The 26,420-nt window shown below is 43.5% G+C and overlaps 1 protein-coding gene across 4 annotated transcripts in view; it reads left to right on the top strand.

Moving 5' to 3' along the window:
- Positions 1-26,420, top strand: part of DIS3L2 (DIS3 like 3'-5' exoribonuclease 2) — a 257,856-nt gene that overhangs the window by 63,630 nt on the left and 167,806 nt on the right. For all 4 annotated transcript variants that reach the window (XM_045030053.1, XM_045030051.1, XM_045030050.1 and 1 more), the window contains one exon: positions 17,400-17,634. In XM_045030053.1, the coding sequence (XP_044885988.1) occupies positions 17,400-17,634 (235 nt within the window). The remainder of the gene's footprint in view (positions 1-17,399; positions 17,635-26,420) is intronic.

Raw genomic sequence — 26,420 nt, 5'->3', positions numbered from 1 at the left:
GCACTTCTGCAGAGGTCATGTCTCACTTGGTCAGTCTTAGCACCACTGGCTGGAAGCATCTGGGCAGAGAGGATGATGAAACCTTGTCACAGGTCACCAATACTGAGGCATCTGCTTTAGTTGGATGCTTTCAGAGCATGGAAGCAGAGTTGGGAACTCCATCCCATTAGACCAGCATCATTCTGTTTTGCTGTAGCTTGAAAGCCTTGGACTTTGCAAAACTGTCAGAGGAGGCAGTTAGTTAATATTAATTAATAATACATTCTGGGGCTAGGTGACTTGCGGTGATACTTGATAGCATATGTAGCCAACTATGGTCCTTTGCGACAAAGGACACCCAAGTTGTTTGTGTTCCTGAGGGACGCAGCATTTCTTAAAGCTACTCGTCTGCTTTTCCTCTATTCTGTAAAAGAAACAATGGGAGAATTGGTCAAGAAATGGTAAAAACAAACCAGAAGGATACTCAGCATCAGGGAAGCATCAACACATGTGATGGCCAATATGTATGCCCCATGCCGTGTGCAGAGAGAGGTGGATTGCATTGGTTGCAAAGGTTCAGTGTATATACACCAGTCAGCCACCTGGAAAAGCAGGAGAACTAAAGTAGGCTGCTCCCATGTACTTTATTTTCCATGCTGTTGTAGCTGTTCTAAGAGACTACGTTAATCAATGTATATTTTCACTGGATTAAATACATTTGAGTACCAACGTCAAGAAATTAAACCCAGACGTCTGGTGGGGGAGAATGATGCACTTTTTACTGTTTTAATAAACATTGCTTCAAACTTTAATGACACACGCACTGTTGCTAAAGGTAAATGTAAACCAATTGTGTTGCTGACATATATTTCAGGTGCTTGCTCTTTATTAAGACTCGTCATCAAGTAAAGCGAGCAGATCCATATGACGCAGATGCCTGCACTAGTTTCCCTATTACCATCATGGAGGGGAACTTCAAACATGCCATGTTTCCGCTACAGGGCTGGAAAACAATTGTAGCGTTGTGCAGCACCAATGCATAGGCTGAGCAAAATGCTCCCATCCATTCCAACCACCAACACTAGCAAGAAGTGCCACCAGAACACCAAATAAGTCTCTCTTTTAAAATCCAAATGTAAAAGCTTTTTGTTTAAATTCCTTATTAAATAGGTTTCTGTTAAAGACTATCTGTGCAGAACCTTATCATCTCCTGCCCCCTTATGTTTGTTACCTAAACTTGCTGCATCTTGTCTTTACATTGTTTAAACTAAAACCTCTTTGAGATGTGGACAATGTCTTATGTGTTTGTACAGCTCCAAGCACAATGAGACACTAGTTCTTTGGGCACTTCAAGAATATAAATAACAATGGGAAGGATAAATTGTGTTGAAGATCATAATATATAGATCATTAGCCGTGAGGAGAAAAGAGACTTGTCATTGAAAGGAGCCCTTCCCTACTTGAGAAGGTCTGAGACACTCCTGTTCCATCTGTGGTGCGCTCGCACCGGTTTGTGTGTTATGCCCCTTATCATAATGTGCCTACTTTGAGATGTAGGGTCAGTTGTTTGGTCCCTTCACCCTTGTACAGGGCTGCATGTACACTGATGAAGGTACATCATAAAACAGGGCTCTAGTAGTGTACATGTATAGGGACTGTGTAATTGTAGCTGGCATCTCAGAGAACTAGTTTTGCCTACAGAACTGTGTTCTAGAACAGTCAAGAGGCAAAGAGATTCCTTCTCTCTTTCTTTAAAACTGGTTCTGTGTGTTCATCTTGATGCTCTTTGCTATGAAAACAGTTGTTAATTGTAGTTGTCGCAGATTATCTGAATGTCTCAAATCTAAAACCTCGAGTTAGTTTGAGCCTAAGTTAATTGAAAATTGGTTTTAATTAGTTCTAGGTTAAGGGACAAACTAGTTTTGGATAACCCCAATTATCAATAGTTCATAGTTATATAGCTAAGCGTGGATGCAGGAAACCATACCATGGTGATAAGTCTTAGACAGTTGCTGACATTGCTTTTGATTAGCGATTCTAATTATACTCATGAATATGATACAATAGAACTGTTTTTCTTGTAGAATGGCATTTCAAGTCATTTTAAAATATATGCATGACAATGTGTATGATTTTAGTAAGGCGGAAGAGGTGGATGTTGGCTTTGAAATATTGGTGTAAAGTGTGTGCGCATGGAAGACGGAAGAATCTGCTTTTCCTTCTCTGACTTTCAAATAAAATGATAAAGGTTCTGGTTGTATTTGGCATTGCAAATGTCAGCTTCAAACATTTTTTACATAGGTTACTAATTTCAACCAGCAGTTGTCAATAACTGTTGACTTTCAGTCTTGCCTGTACCTACTAAGAATGTCATAAGACTACAGCTGTAAAACCCAAAATACATTGCACAGTTAATTCTTAGGCCCTGCTAGCAAGAAAGTAGCCGTTAGTTCCTAGAAAGCTGACTCAGATGTATCCATGTCTTCAGTAATACTTAACAGTTACATGGTGCTTTTTGTCCACGTGAGTGGTTCAGAAATGTTATCCCCATTCTATAAAGGGCTAATCTGCGCCTTTTTTTGCATCATACACACCCCTGAACTGGTTTATCCATATCACCTTCTCCCCGCTTCAAATCCTTCTTTAAGACTCACTTCCAGTTAGATGCTCGTAAAAAGTGAGTCACCCAGGATACTTTACATGTTATAATCTGTATTTATTAAATGATTTAAAATGGCTCAGCCCTCTGTGCATAGAATCATAGAACCAGAGGGTTAGAAGGGACTGCAAGGGTCATCTAGTCTGACCCCCAAAGTGTGTCTTTACTGAGTTCCCTTGCAACGTATTGCTGTCATCAGTCTGTCCTTTCCCCACCTGCTGTTTACGTGAAATTAGACTGGTGTCTCTTTGAGGCAGAGAATGTGGTGCAATTTATATATAGTGAGGTATGTCTAGCATAGTTACAGGGACTGTAAAATAACCGAATCAGAGTCTGAATGATTTACCCAACGCCACAATGGATGAACAAGAACCAGAGTTATTAATTTCCTTATGTGTGTGTCTAAGGAGCCTATTCTCATATCAGGCTAGAATTCAGAAGTTCTGGGCTTCCAGGGCTGTGTCTAGATAACTTTTCTCTTCACTACAGTGTTGTAGTAGAGAAATTAGGTTCTGATGTTACTTTGTTGTCCCGTCTGTGCATAAATTCAATCCAGTGTGGAACTGAGACTGAAAAGAATCTTTCAAGCAGGAAGCCTAGATAAAACTAACCTTCTCACAGTGTTTCTTAAGCCTCATAGATGACTGGTGTGTGAGGGAGAGGGAGGTGGGAGGGGGAGGGAACTAGGTATATGCAAGAAGCTTTTTTTAAAAGCAAAGACTTGTAAAAGATGCTACCTAGAATCCCCACCTTTCTAAACTGATGCTTTGTTTTGTCAACCAGATGTAGTTCAGTGTTAGGATTTCCCAGGATCAGGCATGAGGAATCCTGAAATCCTTGGCTCTCATTTTATCTTCTGTTCAGAAATGATTTTTAGGGGCAATAGTATTTTAAAGTCTATAACAGGGGATGTGGAGGGCGTTATTCTTTCTCCCCTAGGAAAGGGGAAAAGAGCCCTCCATTTCCCCTATTCCCAGAGTCCTAAGGGTTTGCCCCTCGAGCCCCTTCCTCCACGGGGACAGTCCTGCTGAACAGCAGAGACGGTCATGGCTGCCTCTGTGTTCTGTCCTCACTGTTCCTGCACTCTTCAGAGAGGCTGCATGAAGGGCCATGTGCAGAGCTCCCTCCACATTCCCAGCCTGGGGTGATGGTAAAGGGCTAAATTCTAATCCCCAGCCCTGCTGAGTGAGAGCACAGTGTGCTACTGAAACGAGTTTCTATTTGGTGATTGGCTGATAGGTCTCAGTGCACTTCCCAATGGGCAGAGGTCCAGGTCACCAAAACCGACTCTCTCACACTGCATTCAATAGCTCCCACGTTGGCGTCTCAGGAGAAAATCCAGGGCCATGCAGCCCAGGCCGTGTTTTCTGTGACTAGAGTAATGACGTCTTCAGAGAACGCTAGCCAGCACCTTCTACAGAAATTACTTCATCTTCAATCCCAAACAGGGCACCACACTGAGCAAACGCTGGCTGTTTGTGTGCAGTTTGTTTCGCTGTGATCATGCTAGCGTTGAGGGACGGTGTTACATTCCTTAAGTGGAGTCGTTTTGGTGATTCTGTGTTTTCATGTCCTTTAAATCCTATTCAGGTGTCAGCGTGGGTGTCAGTTTGCCATTATTTGGCAGAATAGCCCCTCTATGAACTGGATCTGGTTTTGTAAGTTTATCTTGCTATTGAGATTAGGGTTGAATGTGGGGGAAATGGTCATCCTAGCACAATTTCATGTTGCCTGATCTGCCCTGGAGGTGGGCATGATCAGCATCTGTTTGCAGGGCCGCCGGGGGGGGGCGGGGGCAAGAGGGGCAATTTGCCCTGGGCCCCGCAGGGGCCCCCACGAGAGTTTTTCGGAGCCCCTGGAGCAGGGTCCTTCACTCGCTCCGGGGGCCCCAGAGCTTCTTCCGCTCCCGGTCTTTGCTGGTGGGGGGTCCTTCCGCTCCAGGGCGGAAGGACCCCCCGCCGCCAAATTACCGCCAAAGCGGGACCCGCCGCCGAAGTGCAGCCGGGTCTTCGGCGGTAATTCGGCGGCGGGGGGGGCCCTTCCGTTCCGGGACCCGCCACCGAAGTGCCCCGAAGACCCGTGGCGGGGACCCCCCGCCGCCGAATTACTGCCGAAGACCCGGCTGCACTTCGGCAGCGGGTCCTGCTTTGGCGGTAATTTGCCGGCGGGGGGCCCCCGCCACGGGTCTTCGGGGCACTTTGGCAGCGGGTCCCGGAACGGAAGGGCCCCCCGCTGCCGAAGCAGGGGCCCCTGCTGCCAAAGACCCCAGGCCCCCGGAATCCTCTGGGCGGCCCTGTCTGTGTGAGAGGCAATTTCTATAAAAATAAGGATTGGGAAGCTCAGGTATTGTCCAAGTGCAGCCATAAAGGGAGGAACAATGGAAGGGATGGGAAGGAAGCAGAGTGCTGTACGAGAAACTGCGGGAGTTGGACGCTCGGTAACACCCTACAACTGTCCTCCTCCGGGTTTCTGTTGCTCCTGTCCACTGTATAAATAAGCAAACAGGCCTGGTCTGATGGAGTGCACCAGCCAAAGGAAGTTCCCACTAGGGCATATATACTCTGAGAACTTCCATAAATTGTTCTTTAATATGACAGTTTCCAATTATGGGTTTTTATAATAAGAGGCTTATTGGCAGCTAGTAACACAAGTTAACTGTGGAAATTTGTATTGCTTTTCTTGGCCCCAGCGTGTTTCCTGAATAGTGTGTGCGCTTTGTCCCAGGTGTACCATTCTGAGCTTTGAAAGAGTGTCCGAGCATGTGCAGTGCTAAGACCCTTGGGAGCCGGCACTCAGGGCCCAACCAAAGAAACAAAAAAGGCCAGCGGAGAATTGCGGGGCTTGAGCTTTAATGTATTAACTCCTTTGTTTGTTTGTTTTTGTGGCAAAATAGAAAACAACCAACCCCAAGAGATTTTCTTACACACACAAAATCAATCTGACACCATTCCGAACTTATCTTTTAATGTGTATAACCTTAGGCGATAGCATTATACGAATTTCATGGATAGCCACCTGTATGTTAGAATAGGTCTATATTGTTAGCTAGCTTTCCTCCGCAGGGCACGTGCTGGTATAAACTTGTTCGTTTTATGAAGTGTTGAGTAAGTCTTCGGAGATGATCTTTGTAATCAGGGAAATGTTTTTCATACATCAGCATACTTGTAAAAAAGTTAGCAATCTGTATTACTTTGGGGGGGGGGGGGCGAAGGGTGAGCCAGTGTTATGGATCTAAACTCTCTGATGTAAATTCAACATGAGTGTGGTGTGTTTTTGTTACAAGGAATATTCAGTAAGTAGGTCTTTATATATAATATAGATCTATCACATTGCAAGTAAAGTTGCAAGCAGTCCAAATGGTGGTCGGCCTGCCTGCCTGCCTTGTAGCTTCTGACAAAAACTGGACATCTTGTTGCTGTCGTTTGCTGAAAATCGAGGGATTGCAGAGCATGGTAACTTTCAAGATTAAAGCTTCCATTGCTCTCTTCTGTAATCCACCCCTCTTGAGTGATTTATTCTAAGGCCTTGTGTATCATAGGGTTTTGTACTGGCGCTCATCACTGTAGCATTGCAGTCTCTGTCCACGCTACAAAAAATGATGGCTAGGAAACAGATTTTTAAACATTAAACCAAAAAAAGAAAAGAAAAAACAAAACCCCAAAACCACCAATTCCAGTTAGCAGGGAGAGTTTTGCTGCCAGTATGAATGGGGCATAATTTGATTTAAATGACTTTTGAACAACAGCTCTCAAAATTGTTCCATGCATTTTCTTCCTGGCTACTGTTGAAAATATGGGGCTGAATAGTTTCTGTGATGTTTCAAACCATTCTGTTCTGGCAGCTTCGTTGCTGGGCCCTTGTGTGTTACACTCTAGTTTCCAGTTAGCTGTGGCCTGGAGTACAGCACACTGCTCATGAGATTCACCAAAGTGGGAGGTCTCGCACTGAGCAGGCTTCAGGAAGCCCCAGGGTCCAGACAGCAATTCACTAGGTCTCAGCAGGGAGGCTGCTAGTTCTACAGGGCCCTTTTTAAAAAAAAAAGTGCTTGTTTGTAGGAGGGAAAGGAATGGTGTATGCTGGCTTGGATTGCCCGGGTCTGCTGGTAGGGTTGCAGTGTAGAGAAGGGTGAGCTTGGAGGACAAGGTTAAAGTTTGGACCCTGAACCAAAACTTTTGCAGCTCACTGTTTGGGACCGTTCCATGCGTGATGGGCGTGAAATATGCTTGACAGAATGTCTCTAACTGCACATTGCTGTTATAAACATGAAATGGTGCATCCCCGTATGAAAACCGCATGTGCATTTGCTGTTTGTCCCTCGGTGAGCAAACTGATATAGCGGGAATGGAATGCGTTCACTGGACCCCACCTGCATACGCTGGTCGCTGCAGGCCCCCCTGTGTTCTTGGGGCGCAGTGCAGAGAGGGTTAGCTGGGGAAATATTCTCATTCCGAAGACAAGGTTAATTTTTAGGCCCAACAACTTGAACTTGTTTGGGGAGGGTGTGAAGCAAGTGTTGACCAGGCCATGCTAAATGTGGAGCATCGAACACTGTTGCAGATCTTAGAGGGAAGACTTCTCTGATGTGGAAAGAAAACAATAAAGTGGCTTGCCTTTAAAACACGTACTAGTAAGTGTCCATGAGAACAATGTGCATCTCTTTGGTTGGTTTTTCTTTTTGTTTTAATACATTGTTACCATCACTGTCTCTCTCATTGTTGCACATCGATTCTGGAACTCTTACCAACCCTGGGCAGAGACGTTTCTCTCACTGGCATAGCCGACGTTTTTCTTGGGCTGGTTTCTGCAAGCTTACTGCAGTGGTGCTGGAACAATTTCTATAGTGAGGGTGTTGAGAGGCATTGAACCAAACTGTAAACCCTGTATATAATAGAATCCACTTCTAGGCAGGGGGTGCGGCAGCACCCCTAGCACTCCTAGTGCCAGCATCAATGGTTTACTGTGTTCTCATTACTAGATGCCATTAACATCTCTGCTATCAAAGTAGATTGAAGGGTTTCACACATTTTGAGTCAAAATATTTGCCATGTAGTTGTGATGCAGCACCTAATCCTTCTACAGTATGAGGTTAGTACGAGTGGTGCCACTAGTGATTTTGTGTTACCAATTGCCATTGTCCAGAGAATAACACTTTATTTTTTATAACTTTTCTACTGCTTCCTTTCCTGTTTTAAATGGATCTGATAAAGAGTATAAGCTATAGAAGATAAGGGGCTATTTAACATATGATGTCAAGTACCAGAGGGGTAGCCGTGTTAGTCTGGATCTGTAAAAGCAGCAAAGAGTCCTGTGGCACCGTATAGACTAACAGATGTATTGGAGCATGAGCTTTCGTGGGATGCATCCGACGAAGTGGGCATTCACCCACGAAAGCTCATGCTCCAATACGTCTGTTAGTCTATACGGTGCCACAGGACTCTTTGCTGCTTTAACATATGATGACATTCTTAAATAGTATGGAATAAAACTGGAAGAGACTGATGGGGAGTGATCATACTACTTCATATATTGCACTTGAGAAGGCAGGCAGCAGTCTTGTGCATGTGCTAGGGTCTGGAGACCTAGTGCTGGGGAGACCCTAGAGCAGGGGTCCCCAACCTTTTTAGGTCCAGGGACCGGTTTCGTTTGCCGGACCCTCCGCAGGCGTGCCTGCGGGAGGTCCAGCTGAACCGCGGGACGAGCGCTCCCTCCGCAGTCGTGCCTGCGGGAGGTCCGCTGCTCCCGGGGCTCAGCTGGAGCTTCCGCAGGCACGCCTGCAGGAGGTCCACCGGCTCCCGGGGCTCAGCTGCAGCTTCAGCAGGCACGCCTGCGGGAGGTCCACCGGCTCCAGTGGAGCTTCCGCAGGCGGGGCCAGCTGAGCCCCGGGAGCAGCGGACCTCCCGCAGGCACGACTGCGGCGGGAGCGCTCGTCCCGCGGCTCAGCTGGACCTCCCGCAGGCGTGCCTGCGGAAGCTCCACTGGGTCAGTTCGCAGCCCGGTTTCTAAGAGGCCGCGGACCGGTACCGGGCCGCGGACCGGGCGTTGGGGACCCCTGCCCTAGAGGATGGGGTTACAGTAGTCATGGTAGGAGGAGATTAAGGCGCGAGGAGGATTTAAGGTGTGGTAGGTTTGAGGCAATTGTGTATTATGGCAAACGAGGAAGAGGTGGTGGAAAGTGTATTAAAAACCTGCTGCAGATGTGGGGCAAGGGAAATTCATCAACTTTACAGATACTACAGACAAATGGTAGTTCAGAATCAAGATGGGTGAGTGCAGATAAAGTTGTCTGAGGCTGCTGTTCATGCTCAACAGGCATTTCTGTCTTTTGAGACATTTGGCTGGAAGGTTACTATTAATAATAAATATTTATATAGTTCTGTAACTCTGCCCGGCTCCTTAAATAAAAAAAAAAAAAATCCCTGCCTGGAGATCTAACAATTGTCGACCTAAATAAACCTAAGACAGGACGATGTAAAAGACAGAGGGTGGAAAAGGAGGAACCAGAGTTAAAACAAATCATGTGAAATCTGCAATGAACAAATTTTATAATCTCTGATATTTAAGTAGATACTGAAGCAGGGAATGAAGAGGAGGAGACAGCCCAGGAAAGGAAGCCATCAGTGAAAAGAAAGCACAGAATATCTACCCCAGCCCTGATCCCTCTCCCGCCCTCCGAACCCCCTTGCCCCAGCCTGGAGCCCCCTCCCACACTCCCATTGATGGCCCGCCATACAATTTCCATTCCCATATGTGGCCCTTGAGCCAAAAAGTTTGCCTACCCCTGGGCTAGATGATCACAATGGCCCCTTTTGACCTGGGAATCTATGAATCTATAGGGGTATATCTTCCCTGCAGGATTAACTTGGGCCCTTACTTGGGTGTTATTCCAGCCCCTCTCTTGTTTACACACCAAAACCTGTCACCCGAGTTTAGTGGTGTTTTCAACCAAGGGTAGTTGGTTCTTCTGGAGCTGACGGCTAAAACCCGAGTGATGTTTTCACGTCAGCTGATAAGCTGCTCACTTTGCCGTGAGGATGCAGGCTAACTCACTCGAGTGCTGGTAGTCTTGCAGTGCCATCCCACAATGCCCCTGGGCGTCCAGAAGGACAGATAAGTTCTTCCACAATTCCCTGGGAAGGCATTCCAGAGCAGCACACAGAGCAACGGGGTATGCCCACAAAGTGCTAGTGACGCAGATGTGAGAGAGCAGCACCCGTGAGAACCCAGCCACTTGTGCATGGCTTTGCAGTGTGGTTACTCACACTTCGCCTAGACTGACCTGTGGGCTCAGATGTGGGTGCCAATCACTGAGGTAACTACAGGGAAGATATAGCCATAGAAGGTGCATGTTAACTAGACTCTGAGGTTGGAGAGGAGGTGGTAATGGAGAGCTTGGTGTGAATGAGAACTTTGGTAGTGGGTGCACAGTGGTTAAATTTTAGAAATTAATCAGTGCAACAGTCCCACAGCCAGATCTGTCTACACTTGGCTTTGAAAACATACATGTCCGGTCTTGCTCAACTCCCCAGAATTTTGGGGAAAAACAGGAATGTCTCTATAGTATAGCAGGTGTGGTGGGTTGCTTTCAGGAGGCCTGTGGATGAGCTTGCCAGACATTGATATGCCAAACCCGCGTGAGTTGAATGGACTTCATTCCATGACCTTGACTCTGAGTTTCCTAGTTGTGATGAGTTTAAGGAAGACCAGTAACATTTCTTAATGCAACTTTGTTTCGTATATGAATTGAGAAATGTGGAAGCTTTCGTCTTTGTAACGACAGCACAGTGACTTCACAATAGTACTATGCATGTAATGTATTGATAATAATTAGTACAGCAAAGCTCTGTTAGTAGACAAATAGCTTTGTACGGTCAGTAAGAGCAATTTGGGTCTCGATGATGTTGGCATGTTTATCAAATCCAATTGTGGTGTGTGCTGGGATATAAAATTATAGCCATCCTGCTGGCCTTCTGTGCATATTTCCAGTGCCTTAGAATTAAAGTGTTGTAAAAACGCTAACCTTATTGGTGTGTTTTAAATGGAATCTCACACTGAAGCCAGTTGCCTTTATTAACTGCTCTCCATTGCCAGTGCCATCTGGTATAATAAGTGAGATTATAGCAGGAATGGAAGGTGATGGGGACAGGTGTTTTTCCCCTTATTGGAAGTACTGTATTTTATCTAGCCAAGCAGGAATTAAAAAGAACAGACATTTGTTTGGTTGGGGTTTTTTTTCAGAACAGCAAAGATCTTCCTTGCAAAAATATTAATATCGAAGGTTTCTTGGCTCTAATGCGTACGTATGAGCTCTGACAACAACCCCCATGCTAGCCAGTCTCAATTCCCTTATCAATGATCATTAGGGACCCAGCTCCCAAATAAAGTCCAGTTTAAAATGGAAAAAACGGATGGTGCAATGGATGCGAGTGTTCCGTAATAGGGGTGTGAAATGTGGTGGTTGTGTTACTGTTGTGGTAGTGATTTTGTGTTTAAGGCTGAAATGGTATTTTCATTCAAAGCCCTCTGTTTTCAGTCACATCTTAATTCAAAATTAAACTTGTTCAGTCTGATTTCTATGCCTCATGCTTGCGCTTATCTCCTAATTTTTCAGGGATTCATAGAGTTTAAGGCCAGAACAGACTGTCAGATTATCTAGGATTCTAGCCTGACCTCCTGTATATCACAGACCATTACATTTCACCCTGTTACTCCTGTATTGAACCCAATAATTTTCTATGACTAAAGCATAATTTTTGTTTGGCTAAAGCATCTCTGCCAGAAAGGCATCCAGTCTTGATTGTCAAGATGGAGAATCCACCAGTTCCCTTGGTAGATTGTTCCAGTGTTACAAAAAAATTGTCCTATGTCTAATTTGAATTTTGTCTGGTTTCAGCTTCCAGCCACTGGTTCTTGTTGTGCCCTTCTCTGCTAGAGTAAAGAGCACATTAGCACCTGGTATTTTCTTCCCATGAAGATACTTATACACTGTAACCACATCACCTCACGATCTTCTGTTTCATAAATTAAGTGGAAATCTCTCACTGTAAGACATTTTCTCCAGCCCTCCAATAATTATTGTGGTTCTTCTCTGCACCCTCTCCAAGTTTTGAACAGCCTTTTAAAAATGTGGAAACCAGAACTGTATGTGGTATTCCACTATCTGTGTCACTAATTGCGAGTACAGAGGTAAAATCACCTCCCTCTCAGACTCACTTTTCCTCTGTTTATACATTGTCGCATTAGCCCTTTTTTACAGCAGCATCACACTGGGAGCTCGTGTTGAGTTTCTTGTCTACTATGACCAATAAATCCTTTTCAGAGTCACTGCTTTCCAAAATACACTCCCCCATTCTTGAGGTATGGCCTTACTGTAGTGATCCAGGTTGCGCCGTCTGAGTACTGTGTCCCCATCATTATTGACCATTCCACCTGTCTTCGTATCATCCACACATTTTATCAGCTGTGACTTGATGGTTACTTCCAGTTCATTGATTAAAATGTTGAATTGCCTCTAGTCTAGTTGCAGAACCTCAGTAGAAACCTAGTGGTCCCTAGGGAAATACTATATGTACCCTGAGATGACATGTTTCCTGGTCACTGTAAGACTTCTTACTTTGGTTTGTCTCATGAGGACTTGCGAAGCAGAGACATTAATAAGAATCCCCTCAGGGCTGCCAGCTGACCACATGTGGTTTTTCTATTAAATTTCATAGCCAGGCTCTTTTGTTGTCTAATTGAAATTTGTTCATTTGTTGAAAATATGCCCTCACTAATTGAGATTCCTGTGCACCAATATAAAATAGCTGTTAGGCTTTGAAAATGAAGACAAATGCTGCCTTTGACCTTCTTGAAGCAATTCTGTTTGGAAATAAATTATTGTGGTTTTGAAAACTGAGCACCTCTACAGTAGGTTATTTAAGTAAACACTTGAAGGTTTTTCCTGTTTGAGGTAGTAATGGTATCCTGGGCAGATACACACCTGGTAGAACAGAACTGCCCTCGAATGTTCTGGTGACAGTGTTTTTGATTTAACCAAGTTGTGTGAGATTCAAAATCGCACCTGGGGTGCAGTGTGTTGTAGCTAGTAGTTACTGACATTCGGAGTGAAAGCTGCCTGCTTCGTGCATGTATGCTAATGGAGTTGCATACTGAATGAGACAGGACTCTTCATGCTTCCTTCTGTGTGTACCAGGTGAGTGGGGGAAGCCCTTGCACCTCCACCCTGCTCCCCAGCAGGAGTGCCGATGGGTATGGGTGTGTGTGTGTGGGTGTGTGTGGAAACTGCATGTGGAAGGAGTGGGGAGGGACCCCCACTTGCTCTGGCCCAGAGCCCCACAAAACCATAATCCGCTTATGTGCACAACACAACGTGCACACTTAGTGATACAGGGCTCCTGGGGCAGGGCATAATATTTCAGTGATGTCTAGTGTAATAATTTCAATTTGTGAAACTTAGACGCGTCATGGGCATCGTTAACATGGCTGCTGAAGAGCAGTAACTAGAAAAGCCAAGATTTTTCAAAGAATAAACAGGACTGACCTTTGTCATTGTATGGATAGGAGACTATGTACGTGGAAAGTCTATGGAATATGAGGAACAGGCCTCCTAGGATTACTACTGACCGAGAAAGCAGTCTCTTCCGTAGCTCAATAGGTCGTCTTAATGCATTTAGATATAAAGTTTCCTGGTTCAGTTTCTTGTTGGAATTAATTCCTCACAAGTAAGGACAATTGTTGAATTTATGGCTACTTATAAACCATGGAGAATACAGAGAAGTGACCATCAGGCTGTACAGATTTTACTTATTCATGCTCACTAGCTGTTTTTATTATCCTCTGTGGTTGAGATGGTACTTTCATTCAGAGCCCCTATTTTAGAGGGTTATAACTTTCCAGAGTCATGGTGTGGTAGAACCTTGATGCTTGTTCAGAGGAGGATGTTCGTTGAAAGTTGCAATAAATCTTTTCAAACACTATCTTGAGGATCAGACATTCAAATGAGCAGCTGACTTTCAACAAAATGCTCATTAAAAGTTACATTTCAATTTAAAAACCATGCAAAAATCTCTTAACACAACTTTGGGGTTGAGACTTTGTGCAGTAGTCAGGAATTTCAGAATTGAGGTCCTTTAAGAAACCTTAACTTTAGGCATCCTTTCACTCCATGATTACATAACAGTGTGAAATGCCCTATTTTTCAGTAAATACGGTGTCAGATGCATCGGAAGACTCATCCAGAAAGACTGAAAATTAGCGGACTGTATCAGAAGTAGTTTAAAGTAAATATACAGTTATAAATACATATATGTATAGCTTTTAGTATTACTGCATGTGTCCTGCTGTCTGGAGTGGTTCACGACTGTGAGTGCCAACCTCGGGGCAGACTGTCAAAAAGCAGAGCAGACACCCCAAGCTGGTGGTAAGTTCTATCATCAGATTTCACCAACCCAGTAACAAAATGTGAGCTCCTGAAGCACTGTAACGGTCTTACCAAGGAGTCACAGAGAGTCCCTTTGGGCTCTCCAGTCTCTGTTGCCACCCAGGAAAGCTGGACTAAGTGATAAATGGTCACTTACACCAGAGATCACAAAGAATTCAGGTCACTTCCAGTTCTAAGAGACCAGTCACTTACCCCAGGTCATTTTGTACCTCAGATCTCACACCAAAGACAACGCTTGTGCCAATCCTGTAGTGAACTAACTAAGAATTTATTAACCTGGAAAAAGAAATGAGTTATTTACAGGTTAAAGCAGGCAAACATACTGTGTGTATATATACAGATGAGTTAGTCTGTGGTTCCAAAAGGTGACAGAGTTGTAATCTGTCAGCACTGAATGTCTTGTAGAGTTAACTCAGGTTGACCCTGGGGATCTTTGCTTCTGTTTCTTAGCTCCAGCCCTGTGAGTCCAAACAGCAAAGAGATGAATTTTCCTGTCAGCTGTCTTCATTTCCTCCTCCCAGAATTCAAGCTGGGGGGATGAGCTTTCATGCAGTAGCACCTTCATGGGTGTAAGAAGACCATTAGCCCAGTCTTTGTATCACAATGTTTCACAATGGCCAATTTAGTCTGCACAGCCCTTCACAGTGGGTGAGGGAACCACTCCTCTTGCCTGGGTTCACAAGTTCAGAGCAGGCATTTTTACAGTTACAAAACAAAACTTACATATTATCTTATAGCACGGGATACAGATATTACAAGCAATTAATGCATGCAACAACTCACAAGCATTTTATAGAGTCTAAACACATCCTTACAAGTTCAACACGTATCTTGAGCAACACTAACATACAGGTGAGCTGGCCTAGTTTCCAGCTATAAATGTGTCAGTGCTCAGCTGATGCCTGCAGACTTGGCAAGAGCTGGTACCTGGTCTACTAATGTTATAGCATGTATGAACCACATGAAATGAAATTACATTATGATTTTTATAAGTCCCTGATACTTTTAGATGCTGCATATAAGAAGAATTTCATCTGTTGTGATGTTCAAATGTGCTGCTATTCAATACCTAAGGCTGATGTTGCAACAGAGTCTGTATGCTGCACTTTTTGATCATGCCCATTTGATTTTGTGAATTCTAATACAGCACTGTATTTTTGTGTCATACGGGGTCCCTAAAATTTTGGACTTGCTGCAGGAATTACTGGGTGAATTTCTATGGCCTTCGTTATACATGAGATCTGACTAGGTAATCACAGTGGACTTGCAGTCTATGAATCTATGCTAGACAGCCCAAGAACACTCTACTGATCTGATGTTTGCCAGATGTCCGAAATCATTAAATCCAAGTTCTCTGGACTCCTGAGTTGTACTAATAAACCTGCTGTGGGTGATAATGATTCATTCCCTCTAGGTGCAAAATGTAATTGGGGTTTTTGATTGTCACATGTGGAATATCATACTAGTTAGTGACAGCGGTGAGTGGATATGGCTTCGAGAAGTTTTGGGAAGTCCAGGAATTTTTTCATGTGTAGTACTTGTTTAATGCAATAGCTGTCCTTTCTTCTCCTTCCACACAAACTCTTCAAGTGTTAATCTCTTCTGTGCCACACCTTCAGAAGAGCAGTCACTGTCATTCCAATATATCTGATGTTGCTAGCTGCAGTGGATATAGAAGGATTTATAGTTTAGCCCTCTGGAACATCACTTGTACTGTCCCAAGGGAAAAGGCCATTCAGGTGGAGTTTGCATGCACTGAAGAAAATGAAGCTCTGGTGTGATTGAAATTTAAGAGCTGAGCACATTTACATCTGACCGTGTTAGGGTCCAAATGTTACTGTTGACACTAGTTTTCTTTTTGGATAGCCACGCTGGCAGTCACTAGCGTGCGGAGCCCTGTTGGTTCTCTAATCTAATAGACTGTTCTTGCCCAGATCAGTGTGTGTCAGTATTTTATATGCTGAATGTAGCCAGGTTTAATAATCAGTCACTTTTGCGCCTTCTGCCAGACTTTTCCCCCCAGTTTTTTTTTTTAAAACAATGTAATGTTTAATTCAAAACCTGCTATGGAAACAAACTATATACATAAAAAAAAGCAAGAATGAAGATGGAGAGCACTGAGTCACGAAAGGTAACGAGAGTTCAGAATAATGTCATTTTAGTTTTTAAAAAACGATTTGAAATTAATCCCTTTTAAAATTGATTTTATTTTTATTTTATTTTTATTACCTATTATGAAAATAATATGAAAAGGACATGGGCACTGCTTGAAAGTACTTCTGTAGTATGTCTGAAATCCTGTAAAGCTTGCCTTCAGCACATTGGTTGATCTATTTGTTTTCCAGTCACTAAAACAGAAATCTCTGAAGCTTTTTTAGATGCCATTTTTCTTGTTTAATACTGTTGCCTCCAGCTAGCACCTGTTGAGGCCAGTTACAATGGTTCCAAATGACGAGAATCTACCATAGTTAGTGCAATGGACAAGCTTTTTGCTGCATGTCCGAGGGCTCCCATTGCCTGTGTACTGGTATTATGAAGTGCTCTCATGGCAATACAAAGAATTGTAAACCTCCAGGTGAGTGTGAATTGCATGGGAAACTCCCAAGAAATATGACTACCAAAAAGAGAGAGGCAGTGGAGGTCTGACAAATATATTATAAAGCGTTGAAGCATAAACGTAATCTGAAAGCACACTTTCTTTGTGGAGATACATGGGAATTTTAGCTGGCCTTTCAGTTATTGCTGAGATGGAATATCCCAGATCACATTATGCGCTGAGAATGGGCAAGGTTTGACAGCTTGAGGCTTAGAATGGTAGCATGCGGAGTTCCAATCTGATGGCTTCCATTCTGATCCCCCCGAGTCACAGATGAAACAGTCACTGGCTCTGCATTATGAGAAGCACTACACCATCCGGTCCTGTCAGCCTCTCGCACTTCATTGGTAGAGGTATTTTTGTTCATGGGTTAGTTTGCTATATTACCTGTGAAGTTTCCCCATATGCATCTGTCCCTCTACTTTAGGATGAATGCCCCTTCCTGCGTATCTTCTGGATGTGGGAGGTAGGTATCAACTGTAGGAATGTTCAGTAGGTGTATTGCAAAAATCACATTATTCCCCAGAGTTTCCTCCCCTCTTTTCCCAGAGAGGAACCTCTGTCTATAATGCAGTGTCTGCATCTAATTGCCTGACAGTCTCACTGTGCCACTAGCCATCTATTATACATTCTTCCCCCTGCCCCCGGGACACAGATGAGAAAGGAAGATAGTGTTTTTTTCCAGCTCGGTGATTTAGCATGCATCTTCTTCCCCCCTGCTTCTTCAGGTAATAAAGCCAGATGGCAGTGACAAAGAAACAGAAGCGACACATGAATCAGATGTCCCTGAGGAGCTGTCGGGGACTTGCCTTCCTCGAGAGCCAGTGAAAGGAGATGGTGATAGACCGGATGTCATTATAGAGGCTCAGTTTGATGATGATGATGCAGAGAATGGACAAGAGAACTCACAGATTGTGCTGGCTGATGACATTAAGAAACTTTCTATGGATGCCAATGAAAAGGGTGAGTGGGTCAGATTGCTGTCTTAAACTTTGATATCTGCGAACTTGAAGTATTTTCTTTGCTGCCTCGCTTTGCTACAAGATTTAAGTTACAACATGGAAGTTGAATGTGTCACCAACTCCGTGCTTGCCATGCTAAGCTCCCTTAATAGTCAACAGGTTGGGTTCTGAGTGGATATTGAAAACTGGCTTTTATGCAGCCTCAGTGGACTCAATGTAAATCTGTAGAACAAAAATCACCCCTTTATATTTGAGGTCCCAGTGCCGCATGTGACTCTGCGGTTCGCAATCTGACTCAAGATGTTGCTATAGCGTTTTCCTCCCACCCCAGGCAGGCTTTCTAATCTGTATTCCTCACATTGGGGATAAGAATTAAATTCCTTTGGCTTTTTCTTGCATTGCAAAGTTGAATGTTGTTTGTAACTCAGGTCTTTGAAGAAGAAATTGATTTGTTTAAAAAAAAATTCAAGCAATCATGTGATCCTTTTCAAGAGGAGCAGTCTTACTCTGAATCTGAATCCTTCCTGTGTCATCAGATGTCACAGGAAAGATTCAGTGGTGCAAACAAGGTTCCACCATTCCTGTCTGTTTCGGGCCACTGTTTGCATGTCTTTTATTAAGTCCCATATGTTTTCCCTGTCTAAGCATGCTTGATAGAGGGATTCTTTCTGTTGGCCGCTTTTTACATGTTCCTCCAGCTGCCCAATGGCATGCATGCCATGGCAGATGCGCTGGCTTCATTCTTAATACACGTTCAAGATATTGCCATCATCTCTTCGGATAGTATTGGAGACAGGATTGTTGAGCTCTGACAAATCTCAGCACTTGTCATAAATTAATTCAATTTAATATTTACTACTTTCCTGAGGCATTTGCTTTTAAAGGCAATTAGGTGTCTGTCTATACTCTTGATGGGTTTAATCTTTAACATCCATATGTTAAAATGTAAAAAAAACCAATTGAGTTTAAGATTGGTGGCTTGGTCTTTAAGATGTAGATTATTATTGACCAAATCTTGCTTAAGCCGGTGACGGCAGCTGCTGCCTTGCCAATTTGTGACATTATTTCCTTCTGGACATCCCCGTTGACTTGCACGTTACTGCTACGGTATGTGTATTGCCTCGCCTCTTGTATTCTTTTGCCTTCTAATTTAATGCTTGAGTTGGGGATTGCTCGGGTTCTCATTAGATTTGTTTTTTCATAACTATTTACCCCATCTTTTTTGTGATACTGGACAGTCTTTCATTTTTGCTTATATGTTGGTTGCCCGGTCGCTTTGAAGAGCCATATCGTCAACAAAATCTAAATCTTCTAGTGTTAAGCTGTGTTGGCAGAGGTGAGAGAGTGCATTCTTGTTTGACAGCAATATCTGTTAAACCATTAGCTCAGGTCTGTGTTTACTTTCACTATGCAAGCTGCATCTTGATATAAAGTCTTGATCTTGTTAATTATTATTGTTGACATACCATCACACTTCAAGATGCTGTGGCGTGGACTAAGATGGAAGCTGCCATAAGCCTTCTTAAAATCTATTGACATTTATGATGAGTGGATTTTTGCCACTCGGTACTTTCCTTAGTGGCTGTTCTTAGAGTGAAAATCTGGTTCTTCCAGGTCAAAATCTGGTCTGCTCTTCCCTTAGCTTTGCCTCAGGCTGCTTCCTTTATCCTGCTTCAGAGATATTGCAGAGACCTTGCTTGTCACGGAAAGGAGTGTAGCACCTTGCCAGTCATGGCAATTGCTAGGGTCACTTTTCTTGACTATCTATTGTGCTGAAGGCTTTTCCTGGTCCCACATTTTGTTGAAAAGTTTGGTGATTTTTATCGATGATCTCATCATTACAAGCTTTCAACTTTTCCTGGTGACTCGGTTTTCACCTGCAGCTTTCCCAGGCTTTAAGGTTTTTATTGTACCTTCTTTGTTTGGGGTATGAGAAATTAAGATGTCCAGCTCTGGTGTTTGATTTCTTTGTCAAAGTCAAGTATCAGAGGGGTAGCCGTGTTAGTCTGGATCTGTAAAAGCAGCAAAGAATTCTGTGGCACCTTATAGACTAACAGACGTTTTGCAGCATGAGCTTTCGTCGGTGAATACCCACTTGCATCCGACGAAGTGGGTATTCACCCATGAAAGCTCATGCTGCAAAACGTCTGTTAATCTATAAGGTGCCACAGGATTCTTTGCTGCTTTTGTCAAAGTCAGGAGTTTCTTGTGGAGTTGAGCTGTTCAGCACTTCTTAAAAATGCTCTGCCCATCACTCAGTTCTCTTTCTGCTGTTTCTGTCTTTACTTGTTTATCCTTCACAAGCCCTATGGCTGATCTAAACTTGCCAGTTAGAACCTTGCTCAGTTGATAAAGTGTTTTTACTGTTCCCTCTTTCAGCAACCGCTTCAGCTTCTTTGGTGATCTTATCCATATATTTCCTCTTGTCTCTTCTCGTGCTGCGTTTTCTGTTTTATCCTTTGTTTTATATAGCATTTTTTCTGCTGCTTTTTCTGGAGCTATTTTTGAGCAGTTAATGTTTGGTTTGGCTTGTTTCCTTTCTTTCATGCAGTTCCACGTATCCTCACTTATCCAGAGTTTTGGTTCACTTAGCCAGTCTCCAGGCACAGTTATTGCGGTATCTCTGCTAGTGTTGCAGCAAGGAACATGACATGTCAATGCTGACTTGCTGGGACAAACTCTGCCCTCATAATGTGCACGTGCAGCCGAAATCGTTTTTAAAAAGAACCCCACATTCACATTTTGAAGGCGGAATTTGGCCTCAGATAATAGTACCACCAGCTTGGATCCTGATCCTCCCAACATGAGTAACTTCATTCATGCAGGTAGTTCCATTGGACTCAGTGGGGGTCTACTCACCTGAGTAAAGGACTTATGCACATGTGTTTGGAGGTGCCCAGTTCAGGTGTCCCTCACTGTGTACAGTGTAACGAGACTTCCTTTGAAAAAATGTGGGTGTTCATGGTGTCGTTTCATCCACGTAATACAGATCTTTTATACTAAGCTTTGTATCTTGGCTCTTCCCTATATAAAATCCCTTCCCCTTGAAACAAATTACTTTTGCAGCAACAGCAGAGAGAGACGCAAATAGGAGAAGGGAATATATAAGGGTGAAACTCATTGTTGTGCATAAGGGCTGACAGCGCCTATGCATAACATACTTAAGCCCAATTGTGAGGACTCAAGTGCTCACGACCTTTGCAGGGGCCTCTGCACAGAGGTAAATATCACCCTTTCTGAGCCGTGGCAAGACTGGAGTAAATGGTACATGACTGAGCAGTACAATACTCGAACGGGAGCTTCTGATGGGCGTATTTATACAGCAAAGTCTCAAGGATTCATGCTAAGGAAAGATGCCATCAAGTCAAGCACTGGTAAAATGAGAACATCTAGAAACAGACAACCTATATTATAAACAAAACCCAAAAATCCATCTCCCAGAAAACAGAATCCCCACCCAATTTAACTTCACTCACAGTTCTCGTCCTGGGAAGAAGAGGATGAGAGTACAAATCACATGCGACAGATGTTAATCATGTTGCTTAATGCCCTGCTGGTAGGGACTCAGATACTACAGTGATGAGCACAGCATCAGAACATATATAGACTAGAATAAACCAAGCTGTATGATTGACTTCACTGCCTGATAAAGCTGATCAGAAACAGCTTAATTTAGGCGTAAGTGCTGTAGTGAACAAGATTAGAAACCTATTGTACACAGAGTATATTGAGTAGTGGTGAGAACAAAGGATCAATAACTTGTGCAAAGTCTGGAAAGTATCACTTATTGGTGGCTTCACTGTCCGTGGTATCCAGTACACAGATAGATAGATTTTAAATAGATCTACTTCTTAATTGCTCCTTTAAAGGACCAGCTGTCACAATCTTGTAAGGCAGAGATCCAAGCAAACACTTGCACTTCAGTCATCCTTCTCTGGATCATTTTCTTTCCCTAAAACAGTCACTTCTCTCCCTTAGCTCAGTACGAGTACACGTGGCAGCTATATCTGCATGTCGTCCTCTTGTATTAGGCTATACCGGTTTCTTCCACCGCATGGTGTTGAGATTGCTCACAGGGCTCACATGTTTTCTTACCAGTCAGGCAATCCGCTCCTTCCTGGAACCTTAACTTTGTTTTAACTGGACTAATGGTTTTCCCCTTTGAGCCACTGGCTACCTGTTTTCTTTACCATCTGTCAATCAAGGCAGCCTTTTTGGTAGCCATCATGTCAGGTAGAGGAACAGGGGAGATCCAGGCCTTCATGGCAGACCTCATATTCCTCCTGTCGCCAACAGTCATTCATGAGGATAGAGTCACCCTCATGTGAAGTTTCTGAGTAAGGTGGCTTCTGAGTTCCACATCAGTCTATTCACTTCCAGGTTTTCTTCCCTAAATCACATTCCACTTGGGTTAAATGAAACTTCACACATTGGATGTCATGAGGACATATTTTATTTGGCTAGGACCCAGCCATTCAGGTATATACTAGACTCTTCATGGCATTTGCTGAGCAGGTTAAAGGGCAAACCCATATAATTGAGAAGCGAAGTGGGTCTCAGACTGTCAGGACATTGTGCTAAGAAAGGGTCACTTGGGCAGGTTAGGTTAGTCCACTGGGACTTCGATGGCTTCTCTGCCCTGCTTAGGTAACTTGTAGAATCCACATATCAGAGAGGGTACAGGTGTAAAAAGGACTCTTGATTTCTGTGTTCCCATCTCCCAAACTGCATGTATAAAAGGGTTGTATGATGCAATCCGTGAATGTTGTTAGAGGATTTCCCACTGTTCAATTTTGGGAGCTCAGTTAGCCTAACTTTTTTCTCTTCATTCACCTTCCTCTTGGTATAAAGCTGTTTACAAGATTGCAGCATCTCCACCAGTTAATGTTGCAATAAAAAAAAATTCACACTTTATATTTTTAGTATACGTGTTTGCATTCAGTGAAACCTTGCAGATCTGCCCCAAACCAGGAAAAGCGTGAAATGTTCTGTACACAGTATTTCTTTTACAGTGTTACATCCTCACTTATGCTCCTCTGTAATCTGAATTTCACATGAATTTGAGCCAGTCTTATCAGATACTAAAGCAGTTCTTTAGACTTCCTGATAAGGAAACATCAGCAGTGCAAATAGTAGCAGTTTGTACTGTGAGAATGGCACCCACTCTCATAAAAGCTAGTAAAGTACTGTCACCTTGCCAAAACCCATCCTTGTCCAACAAATCTATTGTGGGTTCTTGAGCTCTGCTCCTAAGAGGTTTCACTGTATGCTGACCACATACACAGGATATCCCAGGTCCACATGGATAGCTCACAAACATGTGACTCAATAAAATAATATCGGTGGCAGTGACTATAGTTAGGGTTATTTCATAGGTTCCTTCTAACCCCTTCTTTCCACCTGCTCTAACTTTTCTGAAACTAAATTCATAAGCACAAACTTTCAGGGCTTGTTCTCTGCCTTAAGTCTGAGCAAAAAATCGTTCCACTGTGTTTGAGGATTTACTGTGCAATTAAGCCGAGCTAACTCAGCTAAACATTTAATGAAAGATCTAGTTAAATACGTTGCCATGAATTGATCAGTGGTTTGAGCATTGGCCTGCCAAACCCAGGGTTGTGAGTTCAATCCTTGAGGGGGCGATTTAGGGATCTGGGGCAAAAATCTATCTGGGAATTGGTCCTGCTTTGAGCAGGAGGTTGGACTAGATGACCTCCTGAGGTCCCTTCCAACCCTGATATTCTATGAAACTGGACCTGGGTAAGAGCTGTAATGGCCTCAGTTTGCAGGTAGCTGGAGCAGGGTGAGCTCTCGCCTCTCCACCTAAATATTCAACATCAGCATAAAACCATTAGGACAGCTGGTAAAACAACCCCCATCTTTTAAGTCAAATGTAGTCAGTAAAGTCCCTAGTAACTCCAGTAAGGCTTGTAATTATCCCATCAAATTGTCTGGGGCCAAATTGTCAACTATTGTTACCATCCGCAGGCCACTGTTCTGGAATACTTGGGACCAACTTTCCCATTGATCTTTGTAGTGCAAGCTTTGTAGTGTTTATTGTATATGTAATGTGCTGCGATTTCAGTTTTTATTTGATTAAAAAAAGGGGGGGAGTTTTCAGTGTTTATTTTCCAAACATTAAAACTGAGATAAAATTGGGGGGGGCGGGAGGAAAACAATAAAAGTCTGTAATATACACATTTTACTACAGTGTATTTGAAACTCCTTTTTAAATGTACAAAGGGATATTTTGTCTCTCGCCGAGCTAGCAGTTTTTTCAGAAATCTGTTTGCATAATTTTCTTCAAAGTATCTTCAAACTCACATTGAGCCTCTTGCTGCCTTGGGAGGTAGTCCAGCTTTGAAAATCTGTGCTCTGCGTCAATAGATCCAGGGGGTGCACTCAAAGCTCGCCATGCCACTTCGCTGAAGTTGGGAAGTGTGTCTTGACGACTGTTCCAAAAAGCCAGCACATCCAGTTTCACATTGTCAGGGCTAGGCAAGTTCATGTAAGTAGTAAATTCCCCTTTCAGATTTGAAATTTTCATCTTTAGTGGCAAATGGTTGAAATCCTTTGGCATAATGTCATAATCTGCTGCAAAATTCACCTTGTGGAAGGGGTGCAACCACCTGGATGACATTCCAAAAAGAATCTTCAGCACCAAACACTTTGGGGTTCAGATTATGGCATCTGGCCCTGCACTCATCTTGCATTGTGTAAAACAAAGCCTTCAGCTTGTTCGCATGCTTGAAAATGGCCCCGAAACCAATGATGCAAGATTTCATTTCTTCTGTAGCTGCTGACAGTGCAACGTTAATCAGATGAGCAGGACAAGTAATACGTAGCAGCTCTCGTTTCTGACTGAGTTTAATCTCCCGTGCAAATTTAGGAAGCAGAATCTGTGTTAGTTGTGGCCACATTTTCCCAGATTAGTTGATACATCTCAAACATGTTAGTCCTTGTTGCGTCAGCAGAGGGGATGAATGTCACATGCGGGTTTATTTGCTTTGAAATCAAAAAACAAAAACAAAAGGCCAAAAATCGGAGGCTCCAAAGCATCAGGAGACTCATCAAAAATCAGACTAGACACCACATTTCCATCAATTCGTTCCATCAGTTTAGATACTAAAGCATCATCTTTCTTTCAGATACTTATGAGTGAGGTTGTCTGCATTAGGAAGGGATTTCCAGCTGGACTGGATTGTCGCACAAAGTCACCAGTAGGTTAACGGTGGTTGTCCAGCAAAACAAAGAGCATGCACAAAAATTCATTGATACAGTCATGCTGTATCCTCCCTTTCATTAAACCCTGGTGAAAGCTCCTGATATTGACTGTCCCAAAGCTCATTTTCTTCTTTAAGCTTCTTGTGTTGCTTTCTTTTGACAAGCTTCTTTGTTCTGTCAGCGGGAGCACTGACCCCAGTGCTGCAGTACTTGCAAGTGCAATGCATCCTCTTCGCTTCCGTCTTGAGTCTTCTTGAAAATTTCTAAGCACGGGTTTTCTTGTTGGTACTCAGGCATCGATTTGCATTTTCGCCCCATGTTTCCCTTTTTACCTTACCCATCTGTAATCCCCAAGGACCTTGTCTAAGTTCCTGGGGCTCTGTGTGCTGGTAGTTCAGGGAGAGGCACGCTGTTCCTGGTAGGAAGGGGGAGCCAAGGGCAGACTCAGAGTCTGCTGGGCAACCAAGAAGGGGAGAGAGACTGTTTAGAGCAACAAGGGCCCTGTTGGTTTGGGGAAGGATTGCAGGTATGCCTGCAGAGTGAGAAAGGGGCAGAGTGAAACGATTGATAAGGGAAAGCCTGGGAAGAAGAGTTAGCCTGACCAGTAGGGAGTGAGATCCCTTCTCTTGGGAGCCTTGGAAGTTGGGAGGGGTACCCACTTTGGGGGTAGTCTGGAGCCAGCCACGGAAAGGACAGGACTGGCTGTATGGGGATCCAGAAAAACCGACTCATCCATCCAAACCCACAAGGAGATTGGCACTAGAGGAGGTATCCGGATGGATAGGGGGCATTATATATTTATCTGTGGAGGACTGATTGTTTAAATTCAGTGCCACACTAAACGGACACAAAGAAATAGGTGGGCAACGTCTTCTTGTGAGCCAATCATAGCGCGATATTAATGTTGTTTGGTTTTTCCGACCTCCACTGTGTGTGCGTGTTCTGTGTTTTACACGGTGGAACTGCTTCAATATCAGAGTTGCAGGGCACAGTCATGTAAAGCTTTAGTGTTTAACAAAAATAAGTACCCAAAAATACTGAGTGGATTGATAAACGGGTGTACATCAGTAAAAACAGAGCTCCTTTAATAAAAAATCCCAGGTAATTTATCTGTGAAAAATCGGGAAAAACTGATGTGGAAGATTATATATATGCTACATATCCACATGTTAAATACTATAGGAGAGAATATTTTTTTTTCTCAATAGTGCCATATTGTTGAGCTGCATAGTCAGAGCTTCAAAAACTTGTCAGATCCTAGTAGCTAGGGAGAAAACCGTATTTGTACTCCAGAATTTAAGTTATCAAGTTGCTATTTTTTTAAAAGGCACAGAAGGCAGGTGGGTATCTAACAGCCCTTAGTGCCTTCAAAAATCTCCTAAATCCGTAGCAAAGAAAACTGCAGAGAGTGGTGTCTGGCACTGGTTTTCTGATGAGTAGATCTTCTGCAAACAAATGCCACCACTTCTCTCCCCCAACTCCGAGATCAGACCGCCGGGGAAAGGAGAGAGTAATGGGAGTCCAGACAAGATGCTGCTTCTGGACTCTACTCTGGGGCACTCCATC

The sequence above is a fragment of the Mauremys mutica genome, chromosome 9, assembly GCF_020497125.1.
Source record: "Mauremys mutica isolate MM-2020 ecotype Southern chromosome 9, ASM2049712v1, whole genome shotgun sequence".
Lineage (NCBI taxonomy): Eukaryota > Metazoa > Chordata > Testudines > Geoemydidae > Mauremys > Mauremys mutica.
Note: the sequence above shows the minus strand (reverse complement) of the source record. Positions and strands in the feature narration are given on the sequence as shown.